This window comes from Vigna unguiculata, chromosome 6 (assembly GCF_004118075.2).
Source record: "Vigna unguiculata cultivar IT97K-499-35 chromosome 6, ASM411807v1, whole genome shotgun sequence".
Lineage (NCBI taxonomy): Eukaryota > Viridiplantae > Streptophyta > Magnoliopsida > Fabales > Fabaceae > Vigna > Vigna unguiculata.
Window position 1 is genome coordinate 5,196,644 of NC_040284.1, and position 17,623 is coordinate 5,214,266.

The 17,623-nt window shown below is 30.9% G+C and overlaps 2 protein-coding genes across 2 annotated transcripts; both read left to right on the forward strand.

Moving 5' to 3' along the window:
- Positions 1-250: 250 nt before the first annotated feature.
- LOC114188323 (serine carboxypeptidase II-3-like) lies at positions 251-3,420 on the forward strand. Its single transcript, XM_028076920.1, has 8 exons — positions 251-626; positions 937-1,044; positions 1,144-1,415; positions 1,500-1,775; positions 2,087-2,193; positions 2,442-2,531; positions 3,043-3,148; positions 3,262-3,420. Exons 1-8 carry the CDS (start codon positions 251-253, stop codon positions 3,418-3,420), a joined length of 1,494 nt encoding a protein of 497 aa, XP_027932721.1.
- Positions 3,421-10,904: 7,484 nt separating this feature from the next.
- Positions 10,905-17,286, forward strand: LOC114188324 (serine carboxypeptidase II-3-like). Its single transcript, XM_028076921.1, has 8 exons — positions 10,905-11,280; positions 11,564-11,671; positions 11,774-12,045; positions 12,129-12,380; positions 12,609-12,715; positions 13,398-13,487; positions 15,079-15,184; positions 17,128-17,286. Exons 1-8 carry the CDS (start codon positions 10,905-10,907, stop codon positions 17,284-17,286), a joined length of 1,470 nt encoding a protein of 489 aa, XP_027932722.1.
- Positions 17,287-17,623: the final 337 nt, after the last annotated feature.

A 17,623-nucleotide genomic window follows, 5' to 3' on the forward strand; every position in this document is an offset into this window, starting at 1 on the left:
GTAAGAAAAAGTTAGAGGAACAAGTAACACAGAAATGGTCAAAGTTAGTAACAAAGTTAGTAACTAAATAAACCAGCCGGCTGATCTATATGCATGATCAAGAATAGTATAGTTGTTATCTTTCTATTCTTTCTTTCACATGCTTCCAAGAATAAGATAACAGTTCTGCATTTTTTGACACTCATTATGGTCTATAAATACATAGGAACTTAGGATACAGAAACCAAGTAACTTGGTTGTTGTGAACAAGATGAAGAAGCTTTCTCTTTATGCTTGTTTACTCAATTTGAGTTTCTTGGTTCTTCTTCCTTATAGCAAAGCCAATCAGGCTGATAAACTTGATGAGTTGATTCTGTCTAGGAGCTCACAGAAGCCTCCTGTGACTCTTTCTTGGGCAGAGGAAGATGCATTGAAAACTCATTCTTCTGCTTATGTTGCACCCCAAGAGGGTCTTCAACAAGCTGATAAGATTGTTGTATTGCCTGGCCAACCCTATGGGGTCAATTTTTATCAATATTCAGGCTATGTCACTGTTGATCCAGAGGCTGGAAGAGCACTTTTCTATTATTTTGTGGAGTCCCCATATAACCCTTCAACTAAACCTTTAGTATTGTGGTTAAATGGAGGTAAGAATAATAAATAACTCAAATTCCTTCATGCATGTTGATATAGCTTATGCTCCTTTTTCTCTGTATTTTCTCTTTTCACTCTTTTACTTGTGTTTGGTAATTTTTTAAAGCAAAAAAGAAATAGTGATAATTTGTTTAGTTTTAGGATGTCAACTATATAAGTTAATAGAAAAATGGCCTTATCTTCACAACCTTATATGTAAGATAATTAGTTTCTGAGTTTATTATCACCATCCTCTAAACTTTGCGGACATCATTTTTACATAGGCTAGAACATTATGAGTTAGATAACGTGAGAATCTCACAGGACCCGGTTGTTCCTCATTGGGGTATGGAGCATTTGAGGAATTGGGACCTTTCAGAATAAACTCTGATGGAAAAACGCTCTATCGCAACAAATATGCTTGGAATGAAGGTGAGACAGTCATCAAAATAATTGGTTTTTGGTATACTCAAACCTTTGTGATGGATTTGAGATGAATAACTTAACACACAATAATGGTGCATTATGCAGTGGCAAATGTGTTGTTCTTGGAATCCCCAGCTGGAGTGGGGTTTTCCTACTCAAACACCACTTCAGACTATGATGATGCAGGAGATAAATCTACTGCTAAAGATGCCTATGTTTTCCTCATCAATTGGCTAGAAAGGTTTCCACAGTACAAAACTCATGATTTGTACATAACTGGGGAGAGCTATGCTGGCCATTATGTGCCTCAGCTTGCATACACTATTTTGCTCAACAATAAATTCGCTCCCCAAACTATTAACCTCAAAGCCATTGCTGTATGTTCAAAAACACTACTACTACAAATAACACAATCACTTGCCATCTTTTTTCAACTTTCTGATTTGTACTGAAAATTTCAGGTAGGGAATGCTTGGATTGATGATGTTACAAGTGTGAAGGGGATATTTGATTACTTATGGACTCATGCTTTGAGCTCAGATCAAACACATGAGTTGATTGAGAAGTATTGCGATTTCACTGCTGAAAATGACTCAGCAATATGTGCCAATGCAACAAGAACGGCCCTTATTGAAAAAGGAAAGATAGATTTCTATAACATCTATGCTCCACTGTGTTTTGACTCTTCTCTCAAAAATGGATCAACCGGTTCTGTAAGTAATATACTCCTGTGTATTGTTGCTTGGACAGTGCAAAGTAATTCAGAATTGTACAAAGATATGAAGTTCATTTATGTCAGTAGTAACCAATTTTGAACCAAAACAAGCACATTATAGAAATCACATGTGATGTTCTCTGTCATACGACACTCTTCACATCTCTTTTATTCTATTTTTATGTCGTATAACACTACTGAAACATGCTATGAGCATGGACATTACCAGAAAGATCTTATTTAGTTCAATAATTTCAACTAGTATGACAAAAAAAGTTTAAGGATGCAGGATTTTCCATGTAACTTTTAACACCCTCTCACACTTCATTTCAGGTATATGATTTCGACCCTTGTTCTGATTATTACGGGGAAGCCTACCTAAATAGGCCAGAAGTCCAACTAGCTCTTCATGCAAAACCCACAAACTGGGCCCACTGCAGGTAATCTACAATTGCTTGGAAGATCACAAAAATATTACTTACACTCCTATCTGGTTTGAAAGAATGATTCTTGTTTCCATTTTTTCTAACTGTTTCCTGTTTTCAAATAATGAAAGCAGCTAAATAATGTCAAAATGGAACATTTTTGTATCAAACAAGAAATGAAACATCTTCTCAGATCAACACTACTACTATTACTACGTGCTAATCGATAACCAAAAATATATCATATTTTGCAAAATTTGCAGTGATCAATTAAGCTGGAACGACAGTCCAACTACCATCCTGCCAGTAATAAAGTATCTCATCGATAGTGGCATTGGATTGTGGATATACAGGCAAGTTCAGTTTCACTTTCAGCATATGCACTACAAGTTTAAGCCACAGGAAGCAACATTATGATTTGGTTACAGCCTATGAACTACGCAGACAAAAATATATATATATACCATTAAATAGTTCTCCACTTTTGAATGATTTAGGAAGCTCAACTATTCTGAGTTCTTTGAGAATCTATTTGCGATGACAAAGCTTCACTACCTACCCATAACCATGTTTTCGAATGAGTCCAGATTCTTTGTTGGAGGTTTTTGTTAATGGCCTCTCTGCTGAATATTAAAAATACACCGATGTTTTGGTACTTTAAAAATGTTTTAAATATATTTTAAAACTTCAAAATCAAAGTCCAGTGTATTTTGAAAACACACTAGAAGAACATCACATAAAAGTAGTAGAGAATCCAAATTCTTTTTGAATTCAGCTAATTCCTTCACTCATGTAGAATAATGAAGTTTGCCCTTTTGTTGAAGTGTCCCAAGTACTGAATTTTGATGATTTGTTCTGCTACAGTGGTGATACTGATGCAAGGGTGCCAGTCACATCTTCCAGATATTCAATCAACACCCTGAAGCTACCTATCCAGGTTCCTTGGCGTCCATGGTATTCTGAACAAGAGGTACTAAATTGAGCTGCATTTAAAACCCTGATCAAAATTCCAATTGTGTCTCTTGAAGGTCAATTAGTAGTTGTTTATGATTCTTAAACATGAGCAACTTCTGATAATCATAGGTTGGAGGGTATGTGGTGAAATACGAAGGAGTTACATTTGTTACAGTTAGAGGAGCAGGACATTTGGTTCCGAGCTGGCAACCAGAACGGGCTCTGACCTTCATCACTTCGTTTCTCTATGGAAGCCTGCCTCCTGCTTCACCATGGAAGCCTTTCTAAGCATCATCTATGTCTTCATCTTTTACATTTCAGTCACTCCAGCTGCACTTTATTAGTTAGATTACAATGAAATTTCAAGTTTCAAATAAAAGTGTTGCTGTGTATCAGTCGATTAACAATGCTAAGGTAGTAATGTTAGAGTTCCCTTTTTTTTATGTATCAGTTTATCAAAGAGCTACCTCTTTTGGTTATGATTCGAAACTAGAAATACAATGTGTTATTGTGGAGATCAAATAGACCCCACAAAATCCAATTCTTCTCTTCCTTTGGATATCTTTTTCCAAGATACTCCTCTCTTCAATACAAGATAGCGATAGTTCTAAATGAGGCAATAAAGACGCCATAAATGTGTACATATGCAAGACCCACCACTGTGCCTCTGTTTCGGTTTCAACAAGCCTAAGCTCTCTTGCAAAATCGACTAGACATTGTAATTTTGTGTGTCCCACTAGGTCAAGCTTCTTATGTACTTTGCCAATCATGCAAGACCCACCACTTATGATCCATGGCTTCCAAGACATAAAAGTAACCTCTTAATCATGTATTCTTAATTTAAATTTATCATCTTCGGTGCTCCATAAATAATGGGTACTCGTACTTGTGAATTTTCTTTCATGTCCATTATATCAAAATATGTGAAAAAAATAAATTTGTTGACCTTTATCGATATGTCTTTCAATACCTCTTAACAAAATTTAATTGACTTGTCTTTTAGTTGGAGGGTCATAAATTCTCTAGTGACAAATTTTCTTTAGCGATGAGAATCCTTAAACTCCTAGACCCTTCAACTTGGAGTTAAATGTTTCTAAACAATTGCATTACGTCATGCTTGTAATTCAATCTGTTCTTATTGAGACTTTAGGTAAATATTCTGGACAGGTGGCAAGATCTTGATGGTTTTGATAGACCTTAATTTCATGCTCTTGAAGGTTGAAACACATGGGAAGATTAGTAACATCTGGGTAAGACCAAATGTAAGATTCATCCAGTTATCAATACATTCACTTGTAAAAGACTCTCTGACACTCAAGTTAGTAAGAGAGATATAATCTTTTGAGTATGAGAGAATGAGTATGAGAGTGTGTTTTCCTGAGGAACACCAGTTGTATTTATAGGGCGTGCTTGGACCCGAAGGTTCAGGTGATAAAACTGGTAATGTGATATCAAATAATATTAGTAAAAGAATGACTTATCTCAATTAAATAATAATAATAATGTGCCAATATACCTCATATACTAAATATTTGATAAATATTTACAGAATATCATGACGTAATTAAACTACTGAGATTTTTCATAGGTACCATTAACATTAGAATATTTGCTCTTATCGGTGTATCTTAGAATATCTTCAGGCTTAATGGGCCATGTTGGACCGCATTATTGGACCAGGTAGGTATACAATCTAATGGGTATTTAAAAAGGGGTTCATTGGAGAGACACAATAATAATGAGATCCAAGCCTAATCCACGTTAAGAACTGATACCATTTCTAATCCAAAACTTTAAAACAATTGATTTTTGCGTCTTTTACCTTTTATGTTACTCAACTTTCTCATTTCTACTTAATATCTAGGACTTAAACTTACAATTGGTCACAACTAGAGATGGCAAATAAACCCGCTCCCGTAAGTATTGCTCGAACCCGTCCCCGTTTTGACGGGGAATCCCCGCATTGACTGGGTATGGGTATGGGTATGGGGAATCCCCGACTTTTTTAATTGGGTATGGGGATGAGTATGGGGATGTACATATCCCCGCCATAATACCCGCCCCTGTTTAAATTATTAAATATTCATAATTAATTAAGTAACCATATATATATATATTATTTTTTATTTCTTTTAATTATTTGGTTTATCATGAAATTGATTCGCATCTTAATTATATTTTGTATCTTATCATATCCTTTATATAATTATGTTAAAAAGATGTATGTCAATTAAATTTTTTTATGTCTCACATTTAAATATTTCTATTATTTTTTAATATTTTTATTTATTATATATTTTCCTTTCACATGAGAATGTTTAATACTCTTAATTTAAGTATTTAATAGCACAAACCTTTCGTTTACTAGGTAATATAAAAAAACAAACTTTTCCTTATTATTATTAGTTTTTGTTTCATTTGAAGAACTCTTTTGTTTTGCTAAAACAATTTTTGTTATTTCTCAACCGTTGAGTATATATGTTAATATTTGAAAAGTTCTCTTAGATCTCTAAGATATTTTTCAACTTATCATACCCTTAATTATACATTTGTTTTCTATTGTGCGATTATTTTCAATAGTCTCTCAAATTGTTTGCAAGTATTTGTTAATTTTTTAATATTTTTATTTGTCGTTTATTTTCATTAGAATTTAAAAGATTGAAGTAAACAAACATTTAAAATATATTCTAATTTGAATTTTTTTTCCTTTTATATTTTTAAAAAAATATTTTTAAATTTTATCAACTAAGTTTCATTAATGTTTGCAAATTTAATAAATGTGTTGGTTCTTATGAAATTTTATTTGGTATATAATCTAAAATGTAAACAATTATAATTTATTTTAAACTTTGATTATGATTATTATTTGTTCTTTGTATCATTTTGATCAAATGATGTATTATAACTTTCATTAGTGTATAAAAAAAGATTCATTAGAATTTAAAAGATTGAAGTAAATAAACATTTAAAATATATTTTAATTTGAATATTTATTTTCCTTTTATATTTTTTTAAAAATATTTTTAAATTTTATCAATTAGGTTTCATTAATGTTTGTAAATGTAATAAATGTGTTGGTTCTCGTGAAATTTTATTTGGTATTATAATCTAAAATGTAAATAATTATAATTTATTTTAAACTTTTATTATGATTATTATTTGTTCTTTGTATCATTTTGATCAAATGATGTATTATAACTTTTATTAGTGTATAAAAAAGAGATTCATTAGAATTTAAAAGATTGAAGTAAACAAACATTTAAAATATATTTTAATTTGAATATTTGTTTTTCTTTTATATTTTTTAAAAAATATTTTTAATTTTATCAATTATGTTTCATTCATATTTGCAAATTTAATAATAGTTTTGGTTCTTATGAAATTTTATTTGGTATTATGATCTAAAATGTAAACAATTATAATTTATTTTAAAGTATTTGATATCGAAGAAACAATCATCTTTCTAATATTGAATATTTGATAATATTATGTTTCCTTTACCATAATTTTTTATTATTTTATAAAAATTAATTAAAATTAATATTGAAATAGTAAGAAAATGGGTATGGGTATGGGTACGAGATTATACCCGTTACCCGGTGGGGATGGGGATGAGACAAAAGTTCGATACCCGTTGGGTTTAGGTATGGGGATGAGGATGAATTTTTTTTACGGGAATGGGTATGGGATTGCGAAACCCGTGCCCGTCCCGTCCCGTTGTCATCCCTAGTCACAACGATCCAACACCTAAAAAAAGGTATGCTAATTTGGAACCATTCAAAAATATTCATGAAATGAACATATTGTCTTTACCTTTTTATATGAGCACCAAAGCATCAAAGCATAAAAGAGACTCTTATATTTCTTTCTCAAAAAAAAATAATAGATACAAGTTAATTCATTATAATTTTAACTCTTTATTGATACGGGTTTTGGTTTAGAAGCTAGAAAAATCTGTAATTTGTTTTTAAAAAAATAGTATAAGATATTACATCGGTTCCCACGAACAACTGATGTAATATTTGCATATCATATTACATTGATTGTCTAAACCGATGTAATATGTATTCCACTTATTACATCACTTAATACAACATCGGTTATAAAATCGATGTAATATGTCAAAAAAAACCGATGTGATATCACTTTATTGTATTAGTGCCATGGATATCGAGGACTAGGTAGAGTTTAGGTACATGACTAACTATTGGTACAAATGTCCTTCTATCTCAAAAACCAACCTCGTGAAGAATTCTTATTGAAAGACATGACTTCAATCATAGGTAGATAAGGAGAATAGTGGTAGATGTCGAACAACTTGGTCTAAGAACCACTAAGGGTTTATGTTATAAGGAGATCATAACTTCTACATAGCCTTATATTTCAAAATAGGTAGTTAAACTTCAAGAAACTCAAAAATAAGTTTGTAATATAATCACTTGCATCATGTTATTTTTACACAATTTTAGAACTTTGAACGTGGAACTAGAGTTGATGCAACACTTCAACATTGAACTAACATCCAATTACTTTTTTAGTTAGGATTTGGTTAGGAATCAAAACATAATGGAACAAAAATCTTATCTTTTATTCTCATTGGCGCTAGTCCTTACCTATGGACAAGTCCCATTTACAGTTTCCTTTCTTTTGTCAATTCAATAATGGGTGTCAATATCTAATTTCGTCCTGCTAAATAAATAATAGAATAAATAAAATAATATGTTTTTTTAAGAAAATAAAAAAAATTAAAAATTAAAAAAAAGTAAATAACTTTTTTCTTTGTCTAATAATAATAATAGGATAATACTAATAATAAAAAAAAAAGAAAAAAAAAAGACTGTTTTAATCTTTTATGGCTTTGTTTCTATTTTAGTCCAAAATATTCTATACACCCACACCGTTTTTCTTGCAACTAACAACAGCCCTTTTTTTTTCACCCCCACTTTATGCTTTGTCATTTATGCTCCAAATCAAGAAGTTAATATTTAGAAGTAGAATCTATTTTTTTTAGAATCGTTTTTTTACCAATGATAATTGATTTTGTGCTCTGATTTTATGACACCTCTTATTTCAAATAAAGAAAGTAGTAATATGATTCAAAGAAATGTCTCTTTTACTAATTAGAATCAATTTTGCTGATCACGTTTGATTTTGTGCTCTGATTTTCCTGTGATTTGATTTTGATTCCCATAATGTGATAATATTAAGACCAGTTCTTGCCTTTTAAATTTCTTTGTAATCAAGATTGACTTTATTACGAGATTACATTAGATTTATAATGTTGTGTATATAAACCCGTCAAGCAAAAGAATAAGGAAATTTTTTTATCGGAATTCTAGAGACCTCTTTCACCATAAGCACACAATTTCTTTTAACACTCGCATATAAAAGACCCACTCACCTTCGATCGCCACCCCAACGTGCTTCTTGGTGTTCCAACGCAACTACTATAAATCTAATCTCCCGTTCAGGTTCACAAAAATTATTTTTTCTTGTGTTATGCAGTCTTTTTTGAGATTTGGTTATGATCTTGGTTGAATTTGATGTTTTCACTATTTCTTTTTTATATGGAAAAAACATTACTATCATGCATTTTTGGGTTCATTAGTTTTATAATTAATGTTTGTTTATTGTATTGGGTTGTGAACGTTGTTGCATGAATAAGTGAGAGATATCATGTTTTAACATTGTATGAATATGTTGTGCAATATTTTTCATATTAAGTGTTTTAAAACTTTTTTATAATAAAATAATATGTTTAATCCTAAACGTTATTTCCTAATCTTTTATTTATTTATTTTCCTAATGTTTTCATAAATTATGGATATATAATAGTCACGTATTTTTGGGTATCATGTCTTATTTCGAAAGCTTTTCTTTAAAGGAAGTAATAACAAATAAATAATTTAAATACCCTTTTAACTTTTAAAATGTATAAGTACTCGTGTGACCGCTACGTCGTCTTAGTACGTAATATCATCGCTCTTATATAAGATTACTAAAAAAAATACAAAATTTTCAAATATTAAAAAAAGTGATATCAACATCTTCGAACAAATTGTTTTTTTTTTCAAAAAGTTTTTCATAAAGAACTACGTGACCCTGATTCTCCATTATGAATGAAGATAGGTAGGAGCAAGGAATAATCCTTCTCAGGCCCAAAAAACAAAAATCTTTTTTTGTTTCCTTTGTCATCTTTATTTATTTTATTTATTTTTATTTTTTTGAAAAATAAACATTTAAAGGAGACCACATCAATTTGTATTTTAATTAAAGGTACCATCTTAGAATGGGCTTTGTAGGGTGCTAACACCCCCAATCTCTGTTTTCATAGACCTTGCTCCTTTTTATGGTTTTTCATAGTTTTTTTATATTTTTATTTTTTGTTCGTCATCCCGTCACGATTTCGGTTGTGACAATAGACATACAGTGATAACTTGATACCTAGAACCAGAAGAAGCTAGATTAATATAAGCCGAAGAGGATTTAGTTTTATTGTAGTTGGGTAGATGTAGTACTAACTCTTGGTATGATTGATGATTCAATATTAATTTAACTTCCAATATCCTTCTACCTCTCTTCTTTGATGACCAGAAAAAACACCTTGGTCTTATAAGGAAAATGATCACCGAAAGAATAGGATTCAGCAAGACACATGAGAAAATGCATGTCATACATCATTTGATAATAGTCACACCATGGTTGGATGTTGTTGCAAGTCCACATATAAGCAAACTTTACTTGAATCAAAGATTCTCAAATCGATCTTAACTTTGTGTAATAAGATGAAACTAGCATGAATTCTTGTTGAAGCGAAACAATATTGGGATTCACTGAAAAATCAAGGATACATTGTGTTGTTTAAATTGTTGTTGAAGATCACTCCAAATATGCTTGGCTGAAGAACAATGTTGAACACTCACTTGCATGTCCTTTTATAGAGAAGTTCAAGAGTCATGAGTTATTGTGAATGTGTGATGGATCCAAGGCCAAGTCTGGGAATTAAACCATCTACAAAACTATATTTGGTTCATCAGTGGCAACCATAACAGTAATATACTAATTGTTAAGAATTCGAACGAAGTAAACAAGGTAGGAAGGGGCAAACAGAATAACATATAAGGAAAAAGACCTAAAGTTTATTGTCTTGAAGTTTATGGATTGAATATAGTCTCTTACATCAGTTTGATTATAATTCATTAGTGTCAAATCTTGTGTGTATTTCCTTAGAAGATCTCAACACTAACCAACTAAATATTCTTTAACAATAAAGAAAACCATCAAAGTTTTTTTTAAAGGTCATATTTTATGTATCTAGTGTCCTAATCAACTATATTTTGGACATTAAAAATATCAAAGCATATCGGTCATATGCTTCTGCACAACAAAGGAAAATGTCCTGAATCAACAGGACTGGGAAAAGGTTGAAAACAAGTACAATTTCATTAGTTACAAGAAACACGTCAGAAGTTTTCTAGGTTAATAACGAAGTACTAAATTAATAAACAACTTGGTATGATTCTAGAACAAAGGAAACAAGGGTAGGCAACTCTTTCTGAATGAGAAACAAAGCATATCAGCCGGCTGATCTATGGTGGTCAAAAGTGATACCTTTGTCTTCATTTACTTCATAGATCCCCAAGCACAACAACACAGTTCTGCATTGTTTTCCACTATAAGGACAATGGTATTTTGAAAACTCAACCTTTTTTATCACTATAAATACTAAGAAACATAGGATACAGAAACCAAGTAACCAAGTTGTAAACAAGATGAAGAAGCTTTCTCTTTATACTTGTTTACTGAGTTTGAGTCTCTTGGCTCTTCTTCCCTGCAGCAAAGCCAGTCAGGCCGAGAAACTTCTTGAGTTGATCCTGTCTAGGACCTCACAGAAACCTCCTGTTACCCTTTCTGAGGCTGAGGAAGATGCATTGGAAACACATTCTTCTGCTTATGTTGCACCCCAAGAGGGTCTCAGCCAAGCTGACAAGATTCTACAATTGCCTGGCCAACCCTATGGGGTCAATTTTGATCAATATTCAGGCTATGTTACTGTTGATCCAGTAGCTGGAAGAGCACTTTTCTATTATTTTGTTGAGTCTCCTTATAACCCTTCAACTAAACCTTTAGTATTGTGGCTCAATGGAGGTAAGCAATTTCTAAAAACGGCTTCCTATAAGATCATATTATGTTCTTTCCTTTTTGTGTTTTTAAGCAGTAAACACAACACAAGATAATATAATAAAAAATAGCAGTTGATGATGTGCTTTCCCAATGCATATAATTGAACATGGTGAAATTTGAATTAAGATTTTATGAGTATCATCAACTGAACTTTACAGACTCTCTCTCACCTGAAGCATATTATGAATCAGATCACATAGGATTATCATTTGACTAAGATTCTGACAAAACTGTTTGAAGCTCACAGGACCTGGTTGTTCCTCATTGGGGTATGGAGCATTTGAGGAATTGGGACCTTTCAGAATAAACTCTGATGGAAAAACACTCTATCGTAACAAATATGCTTGGAATGAAGGTGAGGCAGTCATCAAAATAACTTGTTTTTAGTATACTCAAACTTTGTGATGAACTTGAGAGACATGAATAACTTAACACACAATAATGGTGCATTATGCAGTGGCAAATGTGTTGTTCTTGGAATCCCCAGCTGGAGTGGGGTTTTCCTACTCAAACACCACTTCAGACTATGATGATGCAGGAGATAAATCTACTGCTAAAGATGCCTATGTTTTCCTCATCAATTGGCTAGAAAGGTTTCCACAGTACAAAACTCATGATTTGTACATAACTGGGGAGAGCTATGCTGGCCATTATGTGCCTCAGCTTGCATACACTATTTTGCTCAACAATAAATACGCTCCCCAAACTATTAACCTCAAAGCCATTGCTGTATGTTCAAAACACTATTACTGCAAATAACATAATCACTTGCCATCTTTTTTCAACTTTCTGATTTGTACAGAAATTTTCAGATAGGGAATGCTTGGATTGATGATGTTACAAGTCTGAAGGGGATATTTGATTACTTATGGGCTCATGCTTTGAGCTCAGATCAAACACATGAGTTAATTGAGAAGTACTGTGATTTCAGTGAAAAAGTTTCAAGAATATGTGCCAATGCATCAAGAACGGCCTTTTTTGATGAGAGAGGAAAGATAGATTTTTCTAACATTTATGCTCCACGGTGTCACGATTCTTCTCTCAAAAATGCATCAACTGGTTTTGTAAGTATAATGTTCTTATTATGTCTTGGTGTGCATCATTGCTGCATAAAGGGAAAAACAACTCCAATTTGTATAATAAAAGTTTATTTATACCAAGATTTCCTTACCAAAACAGTTCATTAACTTCGATTATAGCTAGTATGACAAAAAGTTTTAGGATCCATGATTTTCAACTTCAGTTATGCATTTTCCTATAAATTTTATGTGCACTCTAACACTGAATTTCAGGTAACTGATTTTGACCCATGTTCTGATAACTACGGCGAGGCCTATCTAAATAGGCCAGAAGTCCAACTAGCTCTTCATGCAAAACCCACAAACTGGACCCATTGCAGGTAATTAACAATAGCTTGGTAAATCAAAAATCTAATAATTGAGTCCAAAGAATGCTTCTTATTTCATTTTATCGTTGATTAAGAAATATCACCATGTTTTTACTATTTTTCATGTTTGCATATAATTACATAAAAAATATCTTATCCAATAAAACACTGGTTATTAGGTTTTTCCAAGAAGGAAATAGTATGGGGATTTGAATCAAATGATGAGTTACGATATAATTATAATATCATTATTAACCTAAAATATCAAGACAATAGGTTTATATATGTTTTTTTTATTGTTTGCGTTACTCATCTTTATTTAAGTTGAGACTCACAATTAACACTTATTCTAAAAAATCTCTTCTTTAAGAATAAATTTCTATATTATATTGTAAGTTCTCTTTCAAATTTTAGAGTAAATCCCACAAGTATCTTCTTCGTCTAATACTTCCTACAAATAACACTAATTATTGGGTTTTTCGAAAGAAAATACTAAAACAATTCGGCACTAATAAACTATATATGAACCAACTCATACAAGATTATAACGACACTTCCAACCCAAAGTTTTAATATAACGAGTTTTTGGATGTTTTTTTTTTTTTGTATTGATCATTTCAATCATTTTCATCCAATGTTCACCTTAAATTCCTAGTAATAATTGTTATAATAAAGTGCTTTACAAAATTTACAGTGAAGTATTAAACTACAAGGACAGGTCTACTACCATCTTACCGGTCATCAGGTATCTCATCGACAGTGACATTGGATTGTGGGTATACAGGCAAGTACAATTTTCACTTACTTATCATGATTAAACATTTTGTTATAAAAAAAACCATAAAGGTTATAAAACTAGATAAAAGCCAGATAAGATAGTTTTCTTGTTGGAATACACTATGGAAGAAGGGAGACAGAGTCTACGTTAATATTCTGAGTGCAGTAGCTTATATGTACAAAAGGTTTCTCTGTAATTAATAAGAGATATGTAAATCTGCATAAATTAAATGCTACCCCTCATTCTGATCTAACGACTTATCATATAACAAACTTTCATGCAAAACAAGGTTTATAATTAATATCAAACTCATGACTTAATAAACAAGAAAAATAAGATCTTAGATTATCTAGAAAAGTCGCATTTTCTGACACTCCTCTCTGAGATTTGTCTTGCTACTCCAAGCTTTGATCTCAACAATTTAAACTTGAACTTGGAAAGTGTTTTGGCATAATGACTGCAATCTGATTTTCTGAATTGAAATGCTATAGACTGATTTCTTTTTATTTCTATGCTCCTCTAATGGCGTGATATTTCACTTTAATGTGTTTTGTTCTATATGTTGGACAAGATTCTTTACACTTGCAATGACTTATTTATTATTAATCCATATGATAATAGGTTCATCATGTAGCTGTCTATTCAAAACCAAAATGGTTTGATTTGTAACTGATATATATATATATATATATATATATATATATATATATATATATATATATATATATACTCACCTTGAGTTGTGGATTGAGCCACCACATCTTATTTCTTAGTGTTCCAACAGAAAACACCATTACAAAATGAGAAACATAACCTGAGCCATTTTTGACATCATCTAAACTTCCTATCGAATCAATATCTGATTTCCACTCTCATCCTTTAAAAATAAGGTTTTTTGCTTAATGTCATCTTTCGTGTGGGTATTTTTTATCTTCTTTGTATGTGTTTCCAGTTGGTTTTCACTCCCTCACAAGCCCTTAAAAATCAACGAGTTCTTGATACCATAACATAAAGTTTGTAATAAAACCAAAGAAAAAATAGATAAGAGAGTTTTTCTTGTGAAGATACACTATGAAAAGAAAAAGAAGGACAAAGAGTCTACATTAATCTTGTAAGTGTAGTAGCTTATATGTTACAAAAGGTTTATCTTTAATTAATAAATGATGCTATCATTTTGTGACACAGTGACAAATTAGAACCATGATGACTAACCACTAGCATGCACTATACAAAATAAAATGTGCCATTGCATAGTTTTCTACTTTTCTTTCGTGAATTACCTATTATGCTTTCCTTGGAAATACTTTTTCAACGAAGAACCGGTGAATTTTATTAGGGGAGATTATACAAATATAATTTAAGCTGAATTGACGTAAGATATTAACATCATTTTTTACCAAAAATTTTAAGATAACGAGTTATGGATTTTTTTTTATATAATTTTACACTTTCTTATGCTTACTCAATATAAGACTTATCCTTATATTTAGATTCTCAATCAAAACATATAACCATTTTTTTTATTTCAACTAATTGAGGCTTAAACTTTGTTTTATGTATCCCAAGTATTGAGTTTAGATGGTGTGTTCTTCTACAGTGGTGATATTGATTCAGTGGTGCCAGTCACATCTTCCAGATATTCAATCAACACCCTCAAGCTACCTATCCAAGTTCCTTGGTATCCATGGTATTCTGGAAATGAGGTATTCAAATTATTTTGTTCATTTCCTTTCAGCATTGTCTTTAATTCACCAAGAGTAGTTAAAAGATTTTTTATGACTGTATCTGTGATGCGCATAACTATTATGAAAATAACTTATACATTGTCAAAATAAAAAAATGTATAATTCATTGTTATGATAAGTTACTTTCAATAATTTACATATAGGAAAAATATTATTCTATCTTTTCTTTCGATTAATCTATGGAGAGAATTGTTTTCATCTATGATTTATAAATACGTTGTTTTGAGAAGGTCTGAAGTAGGGATGCCAAAAAAATTCATAACTGTGAGCATCCATAGATAAAACCAGTAATGGGTAGGAAATGAATATTCTAAATGGATACTTACAGGTACAAGGTGCGAGTATTTTTAATACCCGCATGTTAACGGGACGGGTACGGGTATATATCCATACTCGTGGATACCCGTACCCGCTATACTCTAATTTAAATTTAACAAAAAATGATTGAAGTATTAACATATTGATTTTGAATGAGTTATTTTTTTATCAATTAGTTTTAAAAAAAAAAATTCTTTGTAAACTGTTATTCAACACTATTTAAATGAGTTATTTGAGCTTTGTTTAAGATTTATGAATATTATGTATTATATTTTATATGAATTTATGATTAAAATATGTTGTTAAATATTTTTTTATTTTTTTGTAAATATCCGCGGATACCCGTGGATATTAAAAAATTATGCGGGTACTCGCATAACAGATACCTGACAAATATGGATACAGGTATGGCGAATATTTATCCAATAGACAAGATACTAAGGAGTTACTACTCATATCCTACTCCACAGCCTTCATTAGTAGGCAATACTAAGGATCTCTTTAAACAGACTTCTATATGAGAATTTTAAGAACAAAATAAACATAAAAAAGAAAATTATTCATTTTTATCAAAACTAACTTACCCATGGGTCAATTTTGTAAAATTCTTCTAATACGATTTCTCAATTTGTTTTTTACTTCTTAACTGAATCAATTTTAATTTGTTGAAAAATTCATTTGTGTCAGAAAAAAAAGTTAATAATATATTCGTATTTGTATATGTCATTTTTAGTATAAGAAAAAAAAAATTTATAAAAAAATATTTTTTTAATTCTGTTTAAATCTTGTTAATGGTTAACATAATTAAACATGTGTTCAGTCTTTGATTATTGTTGAGTGTGATTACTAGAAGGCAGGGATGTCAAAAAAATTTGTCTGCGAATAAAACCTGCAAGGTAGGAAATGGATATATGTAGGTAACAGGTACGGGTATTTTTTATACCTGCATGTTAGTGGAGCGGGGACCGGTCGTATCTGTACTCGTGGATACTCATACCCTATACTGTAATTTAAATTAAAAAAATAAACGTTAACACATTGATTTTGAATGTATTATTTTTTATCAATTGATTTTAAAAAATCTCTCTTTTTATTTGTAAATTGTCATTCAACACTATTTAAATAGATTATTTACATTTTGTTTAAAATTTATAAATGTTATGCATTGTATTTTTATTTGAATTTATGGTTAAAAATTATTGTTAAATATTAATTGTTCTTTTGTAAATACCTTATACATCTTCAATTAGATAACTATTAACGGAATTTAAGCAAAATTAATATAATTAAAATTATTGTAATAAAAATCTATTTTTTTATTACAAAATATGTCGATATATATTTATCGTATTAAATAAACTATTTATCCAAGCAAAATTGTCTAAATATATTATCAATCATTGTAATAAAAAGAAAATACTAGAAGTACCATTTGATCATTGTTTAAAACCTCCATAAAAAATTTAGTACCTCACCAAATTTGTGATATGATACTGAATTATTGAGTTTTCTTCTAACCCAGAAAATAGATTTTATATTCTTTTTTTTTCTTTTTAAACATGATCAACTTTTGATAATCACAGGTTGGAGGGTATGTGGTGCAATACAAAGGAGCGACATTTGTTACAGTAAGAGGAGCAGGACATTTGGTCCCAAGTTGGCAGCCAGCAAGGGCTCTAACCTTAATCTCCTCATTCCTCTCTGGAATCCTTCCTCCTACTTCACCATGGCAGCCTTTCTAACCATCATTTTTTTCTTCAACTTTTCAAATTCAATAATTGAGATGCCCTCTCTACATACTCTTTTTGTTAGATGATAATGAAGTTTTCAGGTTCAAAAATATGAGTTATGTATCAATCAATTATGTTAAGTAGTGCTTCAAAATAATTCGTTCTTCTAAAATACCTTTCTTGTTATCTGTATAATATGTGTGTTGGTATATAACATGCGGTTCACCTTCATTTCAAAACAATGATTCTTCTGCTCTCATTTCATAGAGCATTTTGCTCTCCTCTGTTTTACTCTCATCCTTGTTCCAACAACTGGTATCTAGAGTGAAGGTTGGAGAATGAGATCTGG

Excerpts from the sequence above, each read along its gene's own strand:
- LOC114188324 (XM_028076921.1), top strand. The coding sequence starts at position 10,905 with ATGAAGAAGCTTTCTCTTTATACTTGTTTACTGAGTTTGAGTCTCTTG. Across the intron at positions 12,381-12,608 it reads AAAATGCATCAACTGGTTTT|GTAACTGATTTTGACCCATG; the intron begins GTAAGTATAATG and ends ACTGAATTTCAG. Across the intron at positions 13,488-15,078 it reads ATTGGATTGTGGGTATACAG|TGGTGATATTGATTCAGTGG; the intron begins GCAAGTACAATT and ends GTTCTTCTACAG.
- LOC114188323 (XM_028076920.1), top strand. The coding sequence starts at position 251 with ATGAAGAAGCTTTCTCTTTATGCTTGTTTACTCAATTTGAGTTTCTTG. Across the intron at positions 1,045-1,143 it reads CAAATATGCTTGGAATGAAG|TGGCAAATGTGTTGTTCTTG; the intron begins GTGAGACAGTCA and ends TGCATTATGCAG. Across the intron at positions 1,776-2,086 it reads GTAATATACTCCTGTGTATT|GTATATGATTTCGACCCTTG; the intron begins GTTGCTTGGACA and ends ACTTCATTTCAG.